We start from the raw sequence: 24490 nt of genomic DNA on the forward strand, positions 1-24490 counted from the left end.
TCAGTGGCCAATTTTTGGTGGACCTGGCCTGTCTGTAAGCCTGGCTCTAAGAGAGGTTTCAATTTATTTTGCAGACATGCATTGCACACACTTCTGTACACACCAGCATGAAGTATATCCTTGGAAGCTGCCGGATGTGCATTTCACTATTTGCCTGTTGTTAAATTACATGAGACTCTTAATCCCAGGGTTGTGGGTTCAATCAAGCCCCACATTGAGCAAAAAGATTCCTGCATTGCAGGGGGTTGGACTAGATGGCCCCTGTGGTCCCTTTCCAACTCTACAATTCTAGGATTCTAGGAGTCTACCTGAGAGTAGGCTCCATTAGAAACAAAGACACATACTGCTGAGGAAACATACAAAGGGACTGCCCTCTTAATAGCTACTCTGGCCTTAAACCAGGTGTGGGGAACTCATGGTCCTCCAGCTGTTGGACTTCAACTCCCATCAGCCCTAGTCACTATGGCCAATGGTCAGAGCTGATGGGAGCTGCAGTCCAGGGATCACATGTTCCCTATTCCTTGCTTAAACCAGTCTGAACTGAGTTGCCCAAATCTCTTGCACAAATCCCAGTGAAATGAAGAGCTTGCAAACGCAGATGCATGGAGGACACTGCAATCGTTTCTCCTATTTCTTGGCAGCTAGACTGTTTTTATTTATTTTATTTATAAATGTAACTTTTAGGTAATTTCTTAGGGCCTAGCCTTCCCAAGGTGGTTTACTTAACACAATACAAAATACATTTTTTTAAAAAAGAAGAAAGTCACCAAACTAATCTCAGCACACAGTACAAGAAAACAGCAGCTTACTGAAAGTCTCCTGATTATGCATGTAAGTTAGCATAAAGCCTTCTAACAGATCGGCAATTTTGAAAACCACAGCAATTAAAACCCTTTAAGAAAAAAGCAACACAGAACAGATGAGTTTCTAAAGCCCACTTAAAGGCTTGCACAGATTAAGAGACCAGGAACAGTTGAGGTGTTCAGCTGTAACACTTAACAAAACTACTTCACTGTGATTAAAAATAAGCAGCCCAAGTCATTCAAGATTGATGTCTTGAAAAACAAAGTGTGTGAAGCCTTTAAACACCCACAGACAAGATCTAAAAAGTGTGTTAAGTCAACTACTGGGAAAGAGTTAACTTGTGCATGAGAAAAATAACCATGCAATTGAACCTGGCTGTATAATTTTTCCAATTGCTTACTAAAAGACCACCATGGAGTTTGCCCATTACTAATCCCCAAACAATATTTTTCTGGGCAGCAGCACAATAATTGGGTGCATCCAGGTACATAGCTATGGATTTAGCCATGCCCATAGCAGCTTTATATTTGCATTTATTTACTAGTTAAATAACTTTACATTTAGTTTGTAAGATGCATTGCGAACTCAAAGCTTAAGTTATGCACCACTGTTCTTTGGAAGAGCATGGTTTGAATCCACACTAAACGGGGGGAAATTATAAGAAGTCGCTCTATAAAAGGCTCTGCTGTCTCAAAATCAAACCATTGGTTCATTTAGCTCAGCACTGTCTACACTTCCTAGCTGGAGATACATAGCACGCGCTTTAGAGACAAACCATTGAGCTGTGGTCATTTTTTACATGGTACATAAAATTAACTTTATTCAATTTTTCATATCAGCCGTCTTTTGGGATCCAATCAACCTTTAGTCCAGGAGCAGCCAACACGGTAACCTCTGGATGTTGTTGGATTCCCATCATCCCCAGCAAGTATCCCCACCTGTAAGGATAATGGGAATTATAGTCCAACTTGAGGGTACCACATTGGCTATCTCTGGTATAGTCATTCTAGGCTGTTCCTGTTTATGAGTTATAGATCATTGCCCACAAACTTTCAGGGTGCCAATGAGATTAGATGTCCATTTTTCATGCCAAATCAATTAACCAACTATTTGCATAATTTAAAATCAACTCACTAGTCGATCTCCCTAACTTCTGACCCTTAATTTTCAGTTAACAATTTTTTTAAAAAAAGCATGCAAGATATTCCAAAAGCCATGATATATTTATTAGATTAACGTTCCAAGGGACTATATTAAAACATCTCAAAGAAATTTCTGTGGTCTCCAAAAATATACACTAGAGATTATATTCCTACCATAATTGATCCCAGTGTGATGTAAATTATGTGCACAATTACAGCTGATCTTCAGAATAGACACTTGTGGCTCTTTGGGGACAATGGCTTGATCAGAACTTAAAAAAAATTATTGCATCTCACCCAGAGTCTAGGTTTCTCCAGAAGCATGACATACATTTGGAGGACAGCATAAGGACTGATACTCCAAAATAAAAGTAAAGTGATAAATACAGTGGTACCTCGGGTTAAGAACTTAATTCGTTCTGGAGGTCCGTTCTTAATCTGAAACTGTTCTTAACTTGATGTACTACTTTAGCTAATGGGGCCTTCTGCTTCCGCCACGGTGCCATTTCTGTTCTCATCCTGAAGAAAAGTTCTTAACCTGAGGTACTATTTCTGGGTTAGAGGAGTCTGTAACCTGAAGCGTCTGTAACCCGAGGTACCACTGTATCTGTTTCACCCAACAAAACTGTTCTTTTAAGCATGTTTTCACATTAAAAAAAAAATCCAAAAGCCTGAAACTGTTCTGGTAGATCATTTGTTCCAAAAGATTGCAGCTGCCACACTATAAAGCAAAGGGGCAGATTTTCAATGTGAAGAAAATGTTGAAGAAGTCAGAAATTGTGATTTATACATTCTTTCACATCTGCACATAATACAATGCCATAATCCAAACTCCAGATTTAAACACCTGCAAGTATTCAAGAGGATTAAAAAACAAACCACTTGATGGGGGGGGGGGCGACGACGACGACACAATGCTTGCTAGTGCAAGCAGTTGGTTTCCAGCAGACCAAACACCTAGGACAGGGTTCAGCAAACTTTTTCAGCAGGGGGCCAGTCCACTGTCCCTCAGACCTTGTGCGGGGCCGGCCTATATTTTGAAAAAGAAAATGAACGAATTCCTATGCCCCACAAATAACCCAGAGATGCATTTTAAATAAAAGGACACATTCTACTCAGGTAAAAACACGCTGATTCCTGGGCCATCCAGAATTTAGAAGGCGATTTAGAAGGCGATTGGGCAAACGCAGCAGTTTGACTTCACCCCTAGAGGTACACTCCATTGCCACTCGAAACAGACGGAAGCCTGCCAACAACAAATTGCAAGCACCTTGGAAGGAAAGAAATAAAGCAACAGGGCTGGTAAAATAGAAATATATTTTGATCAGGTATTTTGCATTGTATTGTTAGTTCTGAATAAAATATTTTAAAAAACACCCTAGAGAGTATACATTATACTGATAGCTGGAAAACTACCCTTTTAAAAATGCCCAACACTGCAAGCACTGTCATAGTTTTAAAATGCGTTTTATAAAGAGGCACATCCACTTGAACATTTTGCAGCTGAAATGTGCCAGCTCTACAAAAATAAAATAAAAACCACGCCACTGCAATTTGTTTTAGCCTGACACATGTTTTTTGTCAGAGGTTTCTTTGTCCCGTCTGTAAGTAATCTCCATGTGTTATCCACATAAACACTGTCACCTAACATTAAACTTTATACATTTTTTTGGAAGCTAACCATTGGAACAGATTCTGTCTTTATGCAATTAATCCTTCAAAATATTAACTGGTCTTTACTAAAATCATTAACCCTTGAGTGCTCCGAGGCAAAACTGTTCCTATTACAAACTTGTCAAGTCCTAGGTTAAGCTTAGGGATGCGGGTGGCGCTGTGGGTAAAACCTCAGCACCTAGGACTTGCCGATCGTCAGGTCGGCGGTTCGAACCCCGCGGCGGGGTGCGCTCCCGTTGCTCGGTCCCAGCGCCTGCCAACCTAGCAGTTCGAAAGCACCCCCGGGTGCAAGTAGATAAATACAGACCGCTTACTGGCGGGAAGGTAAATGGCGTTTCCGTGTGCTGCGCTGGCTCGCCAGATGCAGCTTGTCACGCTGGCCACGTGACCTGGAAGTGTCTTCGGACAGTGCTGGCCCCCGGCCTCTTAAGCGAGATGGGCGCTCAACCCCCGAGTCGGACATGACTGGCCCGTACGAGCAGGGGTACCTTTACCTTTACCTTTAGGTTAAGCTTGTTTGTTCGTACAGTATTTTTGAAAACTGACAAGTGTTTTGGCAACTAGGCAATCTACTTTAAGGTATATGGGCAAACCTTGAACTCAGTCCCAAAGTTCATAGAGATTGCCAAATGTCTAGAGGAGTGCAGGCCTGCTCCCAAGGGATTGGTTTCACTTCTTGCTCTTATTTTCCTGCCAGTTACTCTCCTATCTCTACCCTGATGCTGTCACACGTTTCATTGGCTGGTCTGAACTGGAAATGGCAATAAGGGCAAAGCTACATGCACAGCCTTCACAAAGCAATTCTGTGTCACCTATCTACAGCAATGAACTGTGCTATCTTCATTGCCCTTCCAGCTGGACTGAATGAATGTTTGGTCTGATCCGGCAGCTGGCTATTTTAAAATGGTTACCGAATTGTGAGTCACCCAGCAAATTTCACAAACTGGGTAATCCAACATTAAGCATGAACAATTGTTCCACTTTCATATCTAAAGAGATCTCGCACATCTCCACGTGTGGTTTAGCTGCACTCAAATTGTCAATGTTTAGCTTGAAACAGAATGGACAACGAGAGCAATCAGCAGCAGATTCATGTTTCAACCTGATCTCTCCACGCAATCTTCTCCTGAACTTATGCCACAAGACCTTTGACATCCTTTGAAAATTGGATTTTACATACAAATGAATATGAAAAATTATATATAATACTAATGATTAATAATTGCAGGTTGAAACTCTTTAAAACAGCAATGGGAATCTGATCTAGGGATAGAGGCTGCAGAGGTGGATTGGAATAATTTGTGGGCTAAAAAAACCACTAAAATCAGTATCAACTTAAGATATGAGCAAACACATTTAAATTACCAATCTTATGGCCTTGGACACCATTACGGTGTAGTTATATTAATAAAACTATCCCACCATTGTGCTGGAGAGGCTGTAATAGTATTAGGTACAATACTTCACATGTGGTGGACATGTGAACATATAAAGCCCTTCTGGCAGAGGATGTTTACAGAAATAAGCTACATTACGGCTCAAAATGTGGAATGTACCCCAAGTTTGGGATTGTGAAGTATTTTAAAAGAAGGGCAATCTGACCTTTGTTATGATGACCTAATTACTTTTCTTTTAGTAGTGACACGCCTGCAAGCAGCACAGAATTGGAAAGGATTGGAATATCTGTGTATCTCTCATTGGAAACAGAATGGGTGATCTATTTCTATCAGGAAAAAAGAACAGTTTACATGGATTGAATAATACAAATGATGTAGATGATTTTATTTTATAAAATACTTTACTGATAATCCTACCGAAATCACAGATTGGGACTGGGCAAACTTAACTAGATTGATCTGTCCCGGGGGGGGGGGGGAGAGTTGTGGCTTTTGCTTTTGCATTTTTTCTCTCTCTTTCGTAATTGTTATCTATTAGAAATCAATAAAGCTATTTTTTTTTAAAAAAAATAAAGCTTCTCATGAGTCTATGCAAGTAGGAAACTTCCAGGAACTGGGAAGGAAGGGGAATCCTTGGGAAACCTAAAGCTTAGGGAACCTAGGCTGAGCTTGAAAAACCTAGAGCTTCTCACCAAATGACCCTTACCTCTAAGATGGGGAAAAAACCTTTACTCTTTTTTCATCAAGGAGACTTCCTGATTCTTTGTGTCATGAGAAGCCAACAGATTAATCCCCAACCTCTAACTGTACCTGTCAAAATGAAACTCCTATCTCCAACTGGCAAGCAGGTTCTAGGACTCCTATACAAGGAAACCAAGATGTTTCCTAGCAACCAAAACTGTCCCTTATATTAAGGAAATAGCATTTTGCTTCAGCTTGGTCCAGAAGGCCAAGACTGCCACGGATAACAGGCCTGGAAGTGAACACTGAAGAGGGAAGCAATAACCAGCAGAGCAACCGGATCGCTGCACATCAGTGTGATACTGCAAATGACACATTTGTCTCATAATCTGGCCAAAATAAACAAACTTTTATTTATATTATTTATTTTTAAAGGGGGGCTGATTATTTAATGATTCACCTGTCTTCGATTCCCCCCCCCATGAAATTCCACATGGATGACCATTTCCAACTATTTTCCTTGTGCGTTTTTTCCTCCTTAGGAATCATGCCCCCCAAAAATACGTTTGTGTTCAATACAGAATGTTCGCCCTAGAATCTTAAATGAATGTTGATACTTCCTCTTACTCATCTTCTCATAAACACAATTGCGTGGATCAGAAAGCCTTTTACCATTCAAGGATGCAAGAAAGCTACTTATCTGCAGGACAGTTTGTCAGGTCAGCTTTCAGCAACGGTTTCCTGTTCCTCTTGGGGGTGGGGAAGCCAACTGCTACTGTGACAGCTTTAATAGCTATGAAGCGTATACAAGATCGGCAAATAAATAGTTCTGCTCTCCTTGCTCAATAGCAGGCTAAGTTGCAGAACAGAATTGGAGGGGCTTTGGAAGAGAGGAATGTTCTCCTATAGCAGAACAATTTTCTTTTATGGGAAGTTTTTCACATCTGTGAGGAGCAAAGCTTACTAGTAACTCAATTATTAGCTCCTTTTCCAGTTGGCGGAAGTTGGAAGAAGACTTCTGATTGTCATGCTAAAATCATACCACATAATGGTGTCATGGAGTCTTGAGCCATATCTACACCACAGACTTAATAACTGGCTTAAATAGTTGTTCCTTTCCTCAGGGAATCCTGGGAAGTGTAGTTCCATGAGACTAATCCAAAACTAGTATACAACACACTGGGGTGAGGAAGTTATTTGAAATGGGAAGTCACCAGATGAAATAGAGAATGCAGAACCTGGAGTGGCCTATAAACACACTAGACTGTGTGCCCTAGATTGTGTTGGAAGGCAGGGAGAGAAAACAAGTGCAAGGAAAGGAAATACTGCACATCAGGTTTATTGTTTAGATCACAGAATCTGCAGAGCATATACAATCATCTATTTTTATAAGTAGGAGAATCTTCCAGTTCTCTTGGCCATAATAAAAATATTTGCACATTATGTCTCCAACAAGGCCTGCAACAAAATGTTTCCGTACATACAGCCCTCCTATCAGTAGCACCTCCAGCAATATATTTATCCCCCTCCCTCGTTTTTCTGTTCTGTTTTTCCAACTCATCATCAATCTCCCCTGGCTACTGAGCATGTTTAGTTCTCTTTGGGCTGCTTGGACGCTCCTGTTGTTGTTGTCGTTGTTGCTATTATACTAGTATTATTATTTTTGCATGCCTCCACGGTCCCCCATGCATGCTAACGCCTTCCTCTCATTTCCCAGTAGCCCAATTTTGGTTACAGTCCTGCTAGCACTCAACACATCAGTTCCCTTTCGGGAGGAGAAATATCAGAATCCTCCCACAATAAGAGAAAGAGTGCTTTTGGAAAATGCGCAGCGAAGAGGCACAATCTCAGTTATGAGCTTATGTAAAATCATTGTAGAATCCTACAGAAACACATTCAGTTTTGGGAGAGAGAGTGTGTGTGTAAAAAGAGAGACATTCATTAAAGCAGCTGTTTCTGGGCTGCATTTTGGACAAGGGTTTATCCCCTGACAAGGGCAGCGCTAGGAGGGAAGAAACTCTGTAGCTGCTTGCTTTTTCTGTTTTCGTACACTAGAGATGGACCGATAGCATTTTCCACTGTTCAGATTGCATATCTCCCAAAGGACATGAGAGACACAGTGCAAAAAAAATATTAAGAACCACAAAAGCTTTTAGCACTTCCTTGGCACTTTGGACAGAACACAGAATTGCTTCCTGCCTGCATATCCAAGAGCAAGGTGAAAAATAAAATGTGAGTAAAACAGGAGAGAAGGCAAAATTTAAACAAACAAACAAACACTCCAAGATAGGTTACAGCCAACTAGTAAATTTAAGTAGTGGAAAAAAATCATGATGGTGATGATATCTTTGCTTTCTGCGGAGGGAGTTTCCCCCCCTTCAACTCAAGAGAAGATTTTGAGATTAAGAGGAAGCCTCCTCAAAATCACATTTGCTCTTCACAAATCCTACACTGAAGTTATGGCGGCTGAGGGGAGCAGAATGCAAGACATGCCCCCACTACACACACACACACACACACACACACACGTGTCCATGGAAATCTGCAACATGCTAATGGCCTACTGCCAAAAAACAACAACTGACAGTCCACATTAACAGTGCAGCTTCACAACAGCTCCAAGCTTGGCACCAGGAATTTCCCCCCAGTAAGAACTGGGGAAGTCAAAATCATATTGTTCAAATGTTGTTGGGTACAACTCTCATCAGTCTCAGTCAGCACAGCCAATGGTCAAGAATGAAAATAATTTTAGTACTTCACAAGGGGGAAAGAGTGTGCTCTCCTTATAAATGGACCATAGAGAAAGCAAGGATAAAATGTTCAAAGGAGAGTTGCAAATATACAAATAGATAATAAATATTCCATAAAACAAAATCAAGGCTACAAACGCATATTAATATGGAATACTGTTTGTACATTTGTCCCTTTGAGCATTTTGTCCTTCTCATCTGAAGGATACCACACTGGCTACCCCTGACAAAGAATTTTACCTCAGAGATGTTGAAAGTCTTCTATTTAACATTCGGAACAAGGCCCTTCCTTTTTTCATCTGTACCAACTGTATAATTTTTTTTTTTTAGAAGTGCAACATCTTCATTAGCAAGTCACATCAGAGCACTGTTGTTAGTACTTGCTCCAAGCCATGTTAGAGTTTCCTTTTAGCGCCTGCCGTTTTTGCCAACTTCTCAATTAAAGCAACACCCCAAAAATTATTCACTGTTGAATTTCACCAGAAAGAAACAACAAATGCCAAAAATAAAAAATGAAAAATGAAATGAAGGTGGGATAAACAGACAAAGACACGTCAGCAAATAAAGTTGTGTGCAAGCAGCGCAGAGACTAATCCTCGGGCGTTTCAGCTGTTAACTAAAATTATAGTAATGGGGGTGGGGGCAGGGGCACAAGAGGGAAGCAAGCCAAAAGCCAGCACAGATAACAGGCTTTTAAAACCCCCGAGAACATACGTCTAAAACGAAGCAAAGTTTACTTTGCCAGACGTTCCTATGGGAAAATTAGTTTTGTGGTTCCCATGGGGATTGCTAGATCTCTAAAATTAGGCAGCTTGCTGCAATGAAGTAGAAGAAGAGGTCTGTAAGGGGGACCTGCATTTCAGCATTTCAACATCCCAAAGGACTTACAGTTTGCAAACATGGCTGAAAATGAGGTGGTGACGGCTCATTTTACTAAAGAAAAACAACTAACGTCCACCAAGATTCTTGATCTTAAAAAAACCAACCCAAGCTCTACGAATTAACTGTATGAGGCTAGCTCAAGCCTTTGGCAGGGATGCAGAGAGACTGCACCAATCCAGTATCCACTTGAATTTTCTATATGGGATACTCTGACATGTGAGCACTAACCAAACATGCACTCCCCCCGTAACACACACTTAATGCTTAATCCAGGCAAGACTGAGGCACTGTTAGTGGGTGGGTTCCTTGACGGGATGGATGGGATATGGCCTGCTCTGGATGGGATTACATTGAAGGAACAGGAGTATAATTTAGCAGAATTGCTGGTGCCTGAATCTCAAGTGGACTAGGTGGGATGGAGTGCCTTTTCTATCAGCTTCAACTAGTAGTCCAGCTGCACCCCTGTCTAGACACGGAGAGCCTAACTTCTGTTGTAGGTAGAATTACCGCACTTATTTTTATTTGTGGGTGGCAGCTATTCCTGATGTCCTATGGTTTCTCCACAATGTTTGAGACATTTGGGAAAGGTGCATAGGTTTGCCTATGAATTCACTCTGCGTTATTAAGTTGGGCAAACTTACGAAAAACAAAACAGTGGAATAGGAATCTCTCTTCCCCTATACACCTGCTGCAGCAAAAAGCTGCAATGTCAGCCATGAAGGTTTCTTCTCTGGATCTTAAACCCAGATTATTTCAGACCAAGGTATTACTCAGGGTCCTTGCTGCTTCTGTACCTCCCCAGACAGCAGCAGGATACATGTATACGTAGGCTTACGCCATGTACTTTGGAATCAGAAGGAAGCTCCCCAAACCACCTTTCTATCCCTAAATGTACAGGGCCTCACCCTCTCAAGATATGAGAACCAAGCAAGAGCCAAGCAGCTTGGGTTCAGAGGGTAATGTTGATCTGGCAAAAGAAGGAAGGAAGGGAAGGAAGGAAGGAAAGAAAGATTGTTCAAACAGGACCAGTTATAAATCACTGCCAATAATTTTGTATGTGGATTGATTGCATAATTTTGACTTATGAACATAATCACTTGGATAGCCATTCCTGCTGCCAGGGGATAAGTGGGGTTGAGGCTGGCATGCCGGTCACACAGATTGGCCAGACTGCACTTTTCAGGTGTCAGAAAGAGACTATTACCACATGCCCGTGTCTGTACATCATGCTGCTGTTGAAAGCACAAAATAACTCTTCAACCAGATGACAACTCCAGTCAACAGCCCCTGTTAAAGTCATCAGTAGCTTTCTTCATCGGATGAATGAGGGCTGCAGGGCAGCTATTCCTCTCCCTCTCTCACGCGCTGGAGGAATGTTGCATCTATAGGCTTCAAAATGCCCTCCCCACATGGCAAGCAGCACTGTCAGATAAATGCAGAAGCAACCACACTCCTTATAGCTGCTCCAATGCACCCGTTACTGCCGCACAACACACCACGAATACCACACACAGGCCAACGGGGGGAAAGTTATCCTGCTACTGCAAGAACCGCTGAGTTCAGGCCTCAAAGACCACAAGGCCACCCACAGAAGGTTTCAAGGGGAAGTCAAAACTCAAAGCAAACAGCAAAGTGGCGTGTTTTTACTCCTCACTAGTACGGATCCTTCAAAACATGTGTCTGCACTTGTGTTTTCCTTTTTGGTCACCCAGATGCAATTCTTAACCATCACAACAAGCAACCAGGGAAGCAGCTATTTACAAGACTGCTGAACACCTCACAACTCACTGGGCCACAAGAGATAAGAACATAAAGCATTCATGTTTCAATACGGATAGTTACGGAGCAGTCCATAGTTATAAAATGTGGTGGGTATGTAAGCATCACACTGATGATTGGCAAATTCTCTTTTTTCAAAAATTCACCTTTGCCTTAAAAAATGAACACACAGTTCAATTTGGAAAATTGATTTTTGGACAAATTTCGAACTATTTTTCCTTATGCAAATGTCACCTGGTTAGCAGCTAATAACAGTGTTATTAATGCTGTTCAAACCCTCCCAGACACACTTTTTGTCAGGCAAAGCTTCCAGGTAATCATCCAGTATGACTCAAGGTGAGTGAACGGAAGGCTTGGAATGGCCTTCTCTAAACTGGCGTATTCCAGCTGTTTTGGAGTACAACTCCCATCATCCCTTGACCATTGGACAATGCTGTCTGGGACTGATGGGCATTGAAGTTGACTGAGGGCACCAGCTTGGGGAATGCTGATGGGTGTCTCACTCATGTGAGGCGGTGGATCTTCTGCTTGTAGAAGTGGTGAAGCCACTGCACTGTATATTTGTAAATAAACTCAAGGCAGTCTCTTCTAGCCAGGCCTCCTTCCAAAGGAAGCTAATCCCAGATAAACTAGCCAGGCCTCCAAAAATTCTGACCGGTCATAGAAATGGGAAGCACACAGCAATTTCCTGAGAATATCAGCAACAATACAGGAGTCATGCAGAAGACAATTTAAATACCCAAGCATTCTTGACTGCATATGCCCTTCCATGGACATGAGGTGACAAAACGTAGCTGCACACACATGGATAGGCTCAATCATGCAGCTGGCAAGATCTATGCATATAATAAAATGCCAAGGCTTGTGATCCATGACCATGTACACAAACACAGCAGGTTTAGTGGAGCATAGGGCAGACGAAGCCACCAACCCAGTACTCAAAAGAACAAGTGCTAAGATCAGCAGATTGAAGGACCATAGTGCTTCCTTTAGAAATCCACTACACTGAAAAACAAACACTTGATCCTCTCTTTCTCCAGCCCCATCCTGAGATCTTCTCATCCAGCAGCATTAAAAGCACGCTAAAGCAACTGATACCTAGTTTTGGACCTCAACCACCCCTATATGCAAACAGAATAAGCGAAAGGATTTCAATCTTCCTGTTCTATTCTCCATTTGCTACAATTTCTTTTCCCACCCATCCCAGATAGGAAAACAATTGTTTTGACGTTCCTCCAGTTTGCTTGCTTGCTTGTTTGTTCATTTTGAAACTTCAGAAAACAGGGTGAAGAAAATGCATAGCAAAGTCAGAATAAAGAAGATAGAGTGTATCAGACAGCGTTTCTCCATAAACAAATTCCTAACCAGTATGATATGACACAAGGAAAGGCACCTCTCTACACAATGCTAGGGTATGTGTGGAAACAATCATTTTACAGCAGCAGACTAAAAAAAAAATAATCAGTTAAGCAACAACTTAAAAAAGAAGGGCCTAATCCTTTACAGTGGTACCTCTGGTTACGTACTTAATTCGTTCTGGAGGTCCATTCTTAATCTGAAACTGTTCTTAACCTGAAGCACCACTTTAGCTAATGGGGCCTCCTCCTGCTGCTGCTGCTGCTGCTGCTGCGCCGCCGCACAATTTCTGTTCTCATCCTGAAGCAAAGTTCTTAACCCAAGGTACTATTTCTGGGTTGGTGGAGTCTGTAACCTAAAGCATATGTAACCTGAAGCGTATGTAACCCAAGGTACCACTGTATTTGCATTCTGCTAGCTGAGAGGCTTTAGGATTTGGCTGAAGCACCGCTACACTGGCAGACTCTTCTGCTGCAGCTGAGTGGTTAGAGAACAGTCCTGCTATGTGTTGGTGTCATATAGAAGCTCCATGTCACTGGTTTTTGCTTTGTTGCTTTTTGTCACCTGACCCTTCCCCTCTGTTGCTTAGCAAGAGTATTTTCCTCCCAGGGAGTAGGGCCTTGAAGGGCTTGCCAAAATGTTGCCCCAGGCTGGGACCAGCCCACAGATTCCTACTCCAAGCATGGAAGTTTGCACTACTAAATCAGACTCTCCAAAATCAAAGAACCCTCTGAATGAAGACATGTGTAAACTCGTGACTCAAAGCCAATGGGGGACCTACATTTGGGGGGCCCTGAAGCTTGAACTGTTATGGGGGGCCCTTCACAACCAGCAACGAGGTCTGGATAACCAGTTATATTATCCAATGGGGTTGTTCCATGAGAGAACGCCCCCCCCCACACCCCTACTAAATCCCAGATTTTTCTTTAAATCTCAGATTTTGACACTCTACCTTTACTGTGTTACTGACTCTCAAACTTTGGGATTGTTGAAATATAGACAACAAAGAATTAATTTGAGTTGCACAACTCAAATTGGGCCTACATTTTTAAGCAAGTTGCTTCTGAGGGCCCCCCTAGGATTAGGGCCCCCGAAGCTTAAGCTTCATTAGTTTCATAGTGGATCCGCCCCTGCTCAAAGCACAGACAACGTAACACTGAACAAGATCCAGATTTTGCAAACTACACAGGTGCTGTTGCAAACTAGATCAGAGCTAACACAGAAAGATGGGACCTATACTCAGTCAACTCTTAAGAGTCCAGATACACCACAGCGATTTAAAAGCCGCAGACTAGCTTCCCTCTAAACCTGATCTTAAACCCTTTGCTCCCACGGTGGATCATGAAACCTTCTCAAGGAGGGCTGTGTGTATTATTTCAGACCTCTGTCAAAAGAGCTGTATGCTATGTGGTTCTCCAACTCTGTCACGATGTCATACACTATTACAGGGCTTGTGAGGAGCACAAAAAGGTTTAAACCCTTGACTGTAGGGGTGCCAGCAGTGGGATCACTCCTGGACGTGTTTGCGAACTGAGGAGGCTGCAATATCACTATGTGTGCTGAGGACGTACCCCATTGTCATGAGTTCATTGTCTTTATTTCTGCATGTGGACAGCGTGTGGGTGCCACTGCCAGTATGGACCCTGGTTGGTGGGTAGTGCTGGCATTTCCAGGGATGCCTGCAAATTTCTCAACATTTTGCACCTTATGGAGTTGTTATTTTATCCTCCACCAGGCTGAGCATGCTTAGGCTGTGGCTCCGGCCATTCTGCTGGTTCCCCACCCACTGGGGTTCAGGATTGCTCTGTAAATCCTCCCCCCCCCCCTCTTTTCTAGTGGAGAATTAGTCTCAGGGTCTGAGTCTTTAAAGGAACTTCACTGAAGCTAAGCTAGTTTAGGTCCAATCAGTGCCTGGATGGAAGACTACCGGAGAACCTCATCTGTGTGGAAAGGTGGGAAATAAAATTTAATCAAACAGAAGCATGATAAGTCAGTTTCAGTTTGATGAATGACACATACAACAATCACAGTCTTTATAAGAATTTCCAGACAAGGAGCCTGTAACAAAAATGAAAGATGTTGTGGAAGCTTAAAAGCAATCTGTGGCCTTTACTGGGCTTATCATTTACTTGGAGTGGGTAGGACTTGTTCCTTTCAAATATATTGATGGGTGAGTATTTTAAATAAAAACAGCAATAAACAAAACCTAATTGTAACGTCTCTGTTATTTGATTTGATTTTTACTGTGAGGAACTTGAGTGTAAGAATGAGACCAATAAATATAAATAATAATGTTCCAGCATTAGCTTTCACAGACTAGGGTCTTGTAGACTACAGCCTACCCTAACCCACCAAAACTTATAAAATACTAAAATGTGTTAGCCTTTGAGGTGCCCCAGACTCTCTCTTGTTCTTTTCTAAGGCCGACTCTTTTCAAGGCAAGGCCCGTCGGCCAATACCAAACGCACTTTGACCAAGCCATCAGCACTACTGCAGAGCCAAATTTTAAGTGTATGCTGCTATATAGCTGTAAATTAGAGACAGCCGTTAACCAAGGGTGAAATTCATTTAGTCTGTGGGGAAGCTGTGCAATCATTCTTTCCCTTCAGAGAGATGCACAGGGAGGAAAAATACACCTCTCGAGGAGCAGAAACAGCAGCCACAGGGCATTTGGTATCATTTGAGCAACATACTGGAGTCAGAAGATGCAGAATCCTCTCTCATGTCTCAAGCCATTTACAGTCCAATCAAAATCCCCAATGAGCTACACCACACCTTTGAGAGTGCACCAAGCAAAACAGGTAGATGCAAATGACCAGCTAGCATCTTTCCCCAGTCTCTCTCCTACAAACCTGAAGCCATCGTAATCTGACAGCGCTTAGTTTAGTTAAGACAAGAGAAAACAGTTGGCAGTTTTACAGCTCAGGATGTATGTAAATGGGCACAGAAACCATCCTGTGTGTCACCATTTTGGTGCTTGTTTGCATCAACCATGGGAATAAACAAAAAAGCAAGGCAAACAAGTACACCCTCAGTTCAGCAATATTCTAATATGAAGCAGATTAGATAACAAAACCATTCTCAAATGATTATTATGGCTAATCAAAACCATATTGTAAACAAAATCAGGAAGGGGGGAAAGTGTATTTTCAGTCAGTTCTCTTAAATGTAATGAATTGTTCACATCCACCAATAGTGGTTCCTCATTTGTAAGTGCAACCACTTATCATAATCTCGGGGTCAAATACACAATAGATTCTTTTCCCCGCTCCAAGTAATAGGAAACAAGCAAAGTAATCATTTGCTAGTTTATAAATGCCAAACCTCAGAGCTTAAGACCTCGAAACCAGTCACATTTCACTTCATAATGTTTCTTAATTATTGTCACAATTCCAGATTTTTGACCGCTCAATTTCCAAGCCTTGATTCCAACAGCAACAAGCTCTAGGGAAGAAGCGGGGGGGGGGGGAATCCAGAAATGTTCGGACTACTTTATATCCCTACCCAATGCTGAACTTCATGCATCTGCTTTAGGTTGAAGTTATTCTACACATGCAGAGGCAATGTCCTGTTTTAGGTACATATGAGCATCACTGAACAGGCATGTGTAGCAAAGGGTGCCTCTGGGCTGACAGTATTTTGTGGGAGGGATTCACACGTGCACTGGAAAATTTAGGTTTACACAGTTCAAGTGGATTAAGAAACTCTGTTGCGCCAGCATAACAAATCCATTTTTTTAAAAAATACCACCCTGCAGACCTTTTTCAGTCAGGAAAGTGATGAGTAAATGCACCGAGAAGCAAGGGATTGACAAATGACCAACATAAAGACTTATAAACACCCTGTAAGCAAATCAGAATCATTGTGTACACTCCCCACCCAACAAATCAGAATGAACGCTCAATAAAGACCAGACATAATCTAACGGGCTGTCTGGGGAGCCTGGCAAATGCATACATGTTTACTCAGATATGCACAAGATACCCATTTTAGAACATAGCTTCAATCCTATACAATACAGTATACACTTTCCGAGGAGTTTGCCCCATTGACCACCAAGACTTATTTCTTAATGAAATTGTACATCTCCAAACACTCATTACTTAAGTGACGCATGAGAGGTGGGTACACCCACATTTGACCAAAAACCCCAGAGGGTTGGGCTACAGGTCAATGTTGGCTTTGGGTTGAAAAGTGTCAGCCACCCCTGAGAGGTACCACCTCCAACCCACAGGAACCAGCTCCAGATGCACCATGCAAGGGTGCTGCAGAAGAGAACCCAGAATGTTTTCTCTAATTCTAACACAGCTAGCAAATTACACATCCAAGGAAAAGTGGAACTTGGTTCTCGGTCTCTGTGTGGCATTATAAATTACTGGAGACACACCAAGGAGCAGCTCTTAAGAATAGTCAGCAGGGATTGTATACCTGGAGGCATTCAGACTGGGTTCAGCAAGCCAGGAGTTACCAGGCTTCTAGATAACAATGGGAACAGCACGTTCTTGGGAAATGAAAACTTTCTAGTCAATCTACAGGCCCCACCAAAGAAGCTAAACACTCCTCAGACCAGTCGTATTTCCCTCAGTTGTCTGGACTGTTTTCATTCTCAGTCATGTACTCTCCTCATTTAGAATTCTTCTTCTTTCTCGGAAGAATATAAATTAATCTAGACTCTAATTTCAGAGGTATTTCTGTAAGGACTGATACCTGGCAAGTCCTGCGCTGAATTTGGGCCCAGATGTGAAGACCTATTGCTAGAAAAGCTGCTCATTCAGTGCTAAATTGTAGGGTGGGGAGAGGAAATGGACTGGTTTCACTTCAATAGTTTGCCAGATTCATTTACATCTGATAAAAGTAATTGGGATGGATTACTACCCCACTTCAAATGCTGTGCTGATCCATAATCCTTTTCTACTTTGGATTTGGCACCAGATTTTTTTTCCGGGGGGGGGGGGGAACTATAGTGGAATACAGTCCACGTTTAGCACTGTAAGTTTTCTCTATGCTAGTTGCTTTCATTAAAAAAATCTGTTTGCAAATAACGCTGAAATAACGAGCTATATTCCACTATAGTTCCAGAACTGGCTTTTCTACTGCATGACAGCTGAAAGGCAACATAGAAATTAACAGTTAGATGAACGCCATTAAAATGGAAACGCTATTGCCATGTGAATGTAGCCTAAGGAAATCAAACATTGCTGCCTATTTATTTAAACAAAATCTTAGTAACTTTTAGGTAAATAGATTTTGGCTTAACAAAGCTTAATCCAGCATTTTCACATCAACATGTGAGAAAGTATCTTGAGAATTTTATAAATAAATAGCACATTGTATACAGCTGAGTTGCAGTATATTTCAAACCAAACCAAAGGAAGCACTGTTTTTACACAATGCATAGTTAACTTAGGGCAGGGGCCAGCAACTTTTCTCAGCCATGGGCCAGTCCACTGTCCCTCAGACCATGTGGGGGGCCGGACTATATTTTGAAAAAAAATATGAACGAATTCCTATGCCCCACAAATAACCCAGAGATGCATTTTAAATAAAAGCACACATTCTAATCATGTGAAAACACCAGGCAGGCCCCCAAATAACCCAGAGATGCAGTTTAAATAAAAGGACACATTCTACTCATGTAAAAACACACTGATTCCCAGACCATCAGCAGGCCGGACTGAGAAGGCAATTGGGTCACATCCGGCCCCCGGCCTTAGGTTGCCTACCCCCGACTTAGGGCATTCACTGCCACAGGATCTGCTGAGGGCTACCGCCTTAGAGCCCTTGAAAGACATCGAGTCATCCAGACTCAACTGAAATAATCATTAACAGTCCCATTAGCCATGACTGAGAAGCAATATATCACTGAATATCAGACACATGATGGGGGAGAGCTGTTGTATTAATATCCCACACGGAGACTTCCCAGAGGCATCTGGGAAGTCCACTACTTGGAAACAGGACTTTTTTCCCCTTTATGTTTCTAAGATCACTTAGTGGGATGTTCTGCAGGAATCTTTTGTTCTTTCATGGGAGAATGAAAGAAGCCAATGGAAGCTCATTTTCCTCCCAGTTCTCAGGCTTCAAAGCATTTGGCACACCTGACTGAAAGGGCACTAAGCTGCATAACAGTTTGAGAAAAGATTACTGTATTGGTAGATCCACACCAAACCATATATTTAAATCGCATCTGACCCCCCCCCCCACATTAAAAGCACATGGCTCTCCACCCCACATCCTGGGAGCTAGTTTTTAATGGTTCTATAAATTGTACCTCTATGAGCAGGAAAAGTACAGCTCCCAGGATTCTTTGGGAGGGGTCATGTGCTTTAAGTGTATGGTGTGGACCTGTCCTAAGTGAGTAGTGCATGTGTTATTACAAAGCATCATGTGATTCCACTACAGTCTTAGGCCTAGAAAACACGCAAGGCTCCTATGGAGAACCTCTAACCCCCAGGTATTGTAAGTGCTGCAGTAGGTCAGTGCAATAAAGGAGGCAACCAAGATCCCTAAAACGTGAACAGCCACCTAAATTCAATGAAACCATTCCATTTAAACTGAAGTAATGCAACACCTTAAACTAATCTGGAGAAATGGAATTAAAAACTAAAACTGCCATCCTTTACCCAAATATCTGGAACAAGATATTAAGCAAGGTTACTACAACATAGTTCACATCCAGGACTAGGACTTAATAATTAGATTATTTTTTAATTAAAAAAAAACTTTACAACTGAATTTATTTTACCACAGATCCTTATTAGGAAGCAATTTACAAAATCTAGAAACCCTAATCATTCTTGGTTTGTAAGTTACTTCAAATTATATCAAGATAACAACTCAGAATGCCCAGATATGGAGGAGATGTTTTTGACCAACAGAAATACAAGATTTCTTTCTTTCCTGGGTACAGTGGAAAAATGTTTATAAATAGGGCTGGCACACGGGAGGAATTGATACACACACACACACCCATCACAATTAACATTATTTTTGCACCTGCTGTTCCTTGCAAAAACAAAACAAAGATAGAACAGGAAAGAAAAGAAAAGCAAACATTAGTACATATTCCATTGTATGCTGAAGTTTGTAATTAGCAGCCACTTCTCTCATTGGCGCACAAACCTTTTTATGAAGCCATCTCCCTGCAAATTAACCTCTCCCTTCTTCTCTGCTCCCCCTTCCCCACCTTTTATTTTTGGCACTGGGCATTTGTATTTGAAAGATATATCTGGGGAAAGCGACTTTTTTTTTTAACAATTCCAACCAACTTTTTTTAAAAAGCATAACCTTCTTTCAGCTAAAACAAAGACACAGCTTAACTTTTTTCATTCCCAGAAAAACTTTTAGCAACAAAAAAGCACATATTTTCCTGCAATCGAGAGTGCAAATCTGGTTGTAGATACAGCACACATTTACACTGTTGTGGTCGTACCTTCTCCCATTCCCCAAACGCTCCAAGGTTTCAAAACCTGGCCCAGTCTGTCAAGACAGCAAGACGCAGTTCCCAAAGACAAGGCAGTTCCCACAACTTCATTTATATAGCACTTGTTCACACTGGGCGATTAGCACAACCCAAATTGATTACTATGTGCAGGGGGGCCATCACAGACCTCCCTCCACAGATATCAATTTGTGTCTACTCGCCTCACTTTGGCACACAATGTTATTTCAGAGCGGCTCAGCTGGTAGAGCATGAGACTCTTGATCTTAGGGGCGTGGGTTCAAGTCCCAAGTTGGGCAAAAGAGCCCCGCATTGCAGGAGGGTTGGACAAGGTGCTCCCTTCCGATACTATACTTCTACGGTGGTCATTACTTCAGGGCTTTCCTCCGTGCCTAGTTCCACACATCTGATTCTTCCGCCAGATCATACAGCTGAGGACCACCGGCCCTGCTCACGTGTAATGCAAAACAAGTGTGTGAACCGCCTCTAGGCAAGTTTTGCAGGGAAACCACAAGAAGAAGCTGTTGGAACCAAGACGCTGCACAAGTACCTATGGGCAACGCGGCTGCAGAAAGGATGCACCAATTAAAAGGGTAACGCCGGGGGTTTAAGTGCGTGGGAGGGAAGGTCCTGCGACCCCCCCATCCCCCCTCCGCCAATCCCCCCTCCCCCAAACGGCGGGCGGCTGCCCCAACTAGGGAACAGAGAGGGAAAACTTTGTCGAGGACAGCGGGCCCGGCCCTCTCGCCGTCCCCAAGCGCCTCCCCAAGCGCGGCTTCCTGAAGAGCGCCGAAGGGGCCGGGCGGGGCGGAGCGGCCGCGCCGGGTCAGCCAGGCTAGGTGCGCTCTTGGGGAGGCGGCGCGACTCGCCTCCGTCCTTCTCCGCTTCCTGAGCGGGGCGGCCCAAAGGGAATCCCCAGTCTGACGCGCAAGGCGTCAATCCCCAGAAGCGGCACCGCGCAGGCACGGGCTCCGGCTTGGCAGGGCTGCCCTCCAACCGCCCGTGGGGCTTTCTCCTCGCAAGGCGACGCTGGGAAGCCGACACTGGAAGGGCGCTAGGACCTGGAGAAAAGCCACGCCGGGCTCAACCCCGACCTCCTCCCCTTCCCCACCCCCCACCCCGCTTCCGAGCCACCAAGGAAGTAGGCAGGCTGGCGCGGTCATGGTCGCCAGCAGCCACTCCGCCAGCGATGCCCCAGCAGGGAGAAAGAGGGACCCAGACCCACCATTGCCCAAAGCAGCCAAGGCGCACGAACGCGCCCGGAGCCTCCATCTGCAGCAGGTGACCGGGCCCCACCTGCGCGCGCGGCGCTTGCGAGGAGCTCCCCACCCCCGACCCGGTCGCCTGGCCAGCCCCGCTACTCACATCGTCGAACAAGGATCCCACGTTGGCCGTCACGAGCAAGACCCCGGTGTTGGCGACAGTCCCTTTCATCGCCATGATCCTGGCCCAAAATAGTTTCTCTGTGCGCGCGCGCGCGTGTATATTTAAATAGACGACGAAGCAGCACCCCACCTCCGAATTGCACGGAAATAATCGCGGGCAAGGAGGCCAGCGGGCCGTGCACTCCGACGGCGGGAGATCAGAGAGTCCGAGGGAAGTTCGCCCAAGTGCTCGCCTCGGATGGGCTTCTGCAGAGGCGTTTTACGCGCCGGCTGGCGGCGCCCCAGCGGAGGGAGGAGACCCTCGCACTTCTCCCGCCGGGGGCAGCAGGGGCGCCGGCATCCGGGCTGAGCGCCCCGTCTCAGGGGGGCCGGGTGATCCCCCACCCCGCCCGCGCTGGCTGGCTGGCTAGCTGGCTGCCTCCCTCCTCGCTGCCGCTGCTGCAGCCGCCGGGCAGGAGGGGAAAGCGGACTTCGCTCTTAAATCGCCCCCTTCGCAGCCATTCGGCTCCGGCTGGGAAAGTTCCTCCTGCCGCTGGCCGTTGCTGCTGCTGCCGGATCCTTGTGCATGGCAAAGCCCTCCAGAAATACAAAGGAAACTCTTCGGCGGAGGGAGGGAGGGAGGAAGGAAGGAAGGCAGGCAGGCAAGGGGGCAGTGCCCGGCGGCGGCGTCCTCGCTTCCAGGGGGGCAGCAGCCCAGGCAGAGGAACCGCTCGATGCAGCCGGAGAAGCCACCCCTCCTCTTCCTCGTCCTCCTCCTCCTCTTCCCAGCCTTTGCCTGCAATAACAGAAAGAGGAGCAGCAGCCGCGACGACTAGATCTCTGCACTCCTCTGACGTCACGGGCCTGACACGGCTCGTCTTAAAAGGGCAACGCCGCTCCGCTAGAGCGGCTCGACAGAGCAGTCCCCAGCCACAGGCTGCTGCTGCTGCTGCTTCGATGTTTGGAGTGGGGGCGGGGGGCGGCAATAACGTGCTTCGAGTGCAGGGGGTTGCGAGGGGAGGGAGAGGTTGGCCTGCGGTTGCTTTTGCTGCACTGAAGTTGGGGGGGGGGTGTCTGTGTCTGTGTGTGTAATCGGCGGGTGGTTTCTTCAGCTTCGCGCCTTCGGAAGAGGCAGCGAATTACGCAACTCGCGCGGCTGTGGAACTGGCGTCTGCAACGCCGGGTCGGATGTGTTTAACGCAGGAGCACGCCGCACGATTGTTGAACCTTTCCATACGCTCGTGTGCTTTTGAATGCCAGGTGAAACTTATCTGCCAGCCGTTCTACTAACTAGCGCTTCAGCGCATTTTTTCTCTCCGTGTGAATCTACATAATATTAACCTGGGCTTTTGCGTCCTGTACTAAAAGTCGAGGGGAAAAACAGTGCTGTTTCGACGTTAGTATAGCACTCAGTTAAAAAAGAGATCTCCAGGATAGGACATCTGGTTTCCTGTTGCCTCTGCATAAACAGATGACATCATTGCAGTGATGTTCTGAATATTCAGGGAATTAATTAAGGGTCGTATAATACACTTTCGATATATAGAAGCAGGGGAAACTGCTTGAGGCTGAGTGAAATCACTGGTCATTATAGTCTGACTGGAATCCAGTCTTCAGATCTCAGGCACTGGTCTCTCTGCCAGCCTTACCTAAAGCTCCTGGGGATTTTACCTGGTACTTCTGCATGTGAAGCAGATGCTCGGCCACTGAGCTACAATTCCTTTTGTTTCATGTACCTATGGAAAAAGGAGGGCTTCCTGACTCCCAAGAAAAGGCAGGACATAGAGACGACGTTCTACCTGCCCTGTCCTAAAATATTTGCAGCCCAGTTCTGTGCAACTGCCTTTGATGGACTTAACTAGCCGTAGCAGATTCTGAAGTGCAGGAGCTCATCCTGAGAGAGCCCCCACAGCTGCACACAATATCTCCATATATATGCACACACACACCCTCACAATAACACAATCCCCTGATATACAAGGATCAGCTGGCAGCCATCGAATAGAGGTCCAGCAAAGGGTATCACAGTGCTTTTGTGTGCTTGAATTGCTGATCAGCCATGTCCCATGATTCCAGTACCAAGCATCACTGACTAGGAGAAAGTTCCACTGAATTCATGGTGATTGCTTTAGTTAGAAATGCAACTGATCTTGCAAACAAGTAGGAACCCCATCAAAGGAAAGGAAAGAACTAATGAACTATTCTGCCCACCACACATACTCAGCTTGATTTTTCCTGTTATAATCTGTTTTACTGTCACAGTAAAACTTGAAAGCCTCATTATCACCTCTGGCAGATGAAGGAATTGCTCCTGCTCTCAGAGTTCCTGTACTCCCATGTTTCTGCTCTGCTACACCACTGATAAGTAAGGCTGCAGTCCTTTACTTATCTCAGAAATAGTCCCATTAAGCTCAATGGAGCTCACTTCTAGTAGATGTGCATAGGATTGCACTGCATGTCTCACTGCAGGGCCCTAGTCAAAAACAAATCCTGTTGGTTCTTTTTTGGAGCCTAAAGCAGTCAACAAGGCAACTCAAGCACTGCTCATACTTTATGTGTGTTTAGGGATCTATATGAACAATAGGAGGCAGAACCTGATCACAGAAAGCACCTAAGGGCCACCCACTTTTGGCACTCTTTTGCAGACATTCATACTGAATACATGGCTATCTTATCCTGTGACTCATCTGGAACCTGACATTTTTATGGACTGTAGAACATCATGCCTTGTGCACAAATTCAAGGTAAATTTGGCTCTGTTTTGCTGTAACTTTTTGGAATTGGGTACAGAATGAAACAATTCAAATTACCTATTAAAAGACTAAAGAAACACATGGGAGTCTTGATCTGCTGACCACAGAGAGACGTTTAAACCCAGTTTATACAGGCTGATAATTTTCTATCTTCCATTATATATTTGGCAGTTGTGCATTGAATCAAGCGCAAGTCTACATTTCATTGACATCAGCACAAGTGCTTGGAAAAACCAGTCAAGAGTAGAACCCAGGGCTCTTAAATAGTTGCCCAGAGAGGTTTAGCTGTCCTTTCACATTTATAGTCCTAGTAGTCAGTATACACATCTAGAGTTCACACTAAATACATTACTTCTGGTAAATAAGCCACCCAAGTACATGGGTCCTTCATGATAAAATCACACATTACCAGGATCGCTCCCCTGCTCCAGCAGAATATCCTTGGAAAGAGGGGGTAGCTGTTCATT

General features: G+C 44.2%; 1 protein-coding gene and 1 long non-coding RNA gene across 6 annotated transcripts in view; one reads left to right on the forward strand and one right to left on the reverse strand.

The window, feature by feature from the left end:
- INPP5A (inositol polyphosphate-5-phosphatase A) overlaps positions 1-21406 on the reverse strand; it is a 231293-nt gene extending 209887 nt beyond the window's left edge. For 4 of the 5 annotated variants that reach the window (XM_083506000.1, XM_083506001.1, XM_083505998.1 and 1 more), the window contains exon 1: positions 21272-21406. In XM_083506000.1, coding sequence (XP_083362126.1) covers positions 21272-21346 — 75 coding nt within the window. In that variant the 5' untranslated portion in view covers positions 21347-21406. Of the gene's footprint in view, positions 1-20109; positions 20384-21271 lie in introns of those variants that run through there. The other variant, XM_083506002.1, reaches the window with a different exon arrangement.
- Positions 21407-23579: 2173 nt separating this feature from the next.
- LOC310708137 lies at positions 23580-24104 on the forward strand. Its single transcript, XR_014526861.1, has 2 exons — positions 23580-23700; positions 23748-24104. It is a non-coding gene; the product is annotated as an uncharacterized lncRNA (long non-coding RNA).
- Positions 24105-24490: the final 386 nt, after the last annotated feature.

This window comes from Podarcis liolepis (assembly GCF_965112155.1).
Source record: "Podarcis liolepis genome assembly, chromosome: 5".
NCBI lineage: Eukaryota > Metazoa > Chordata > Lepidosauria > Squamata > Lacertidae > Podarcis > Podarcis liolepis.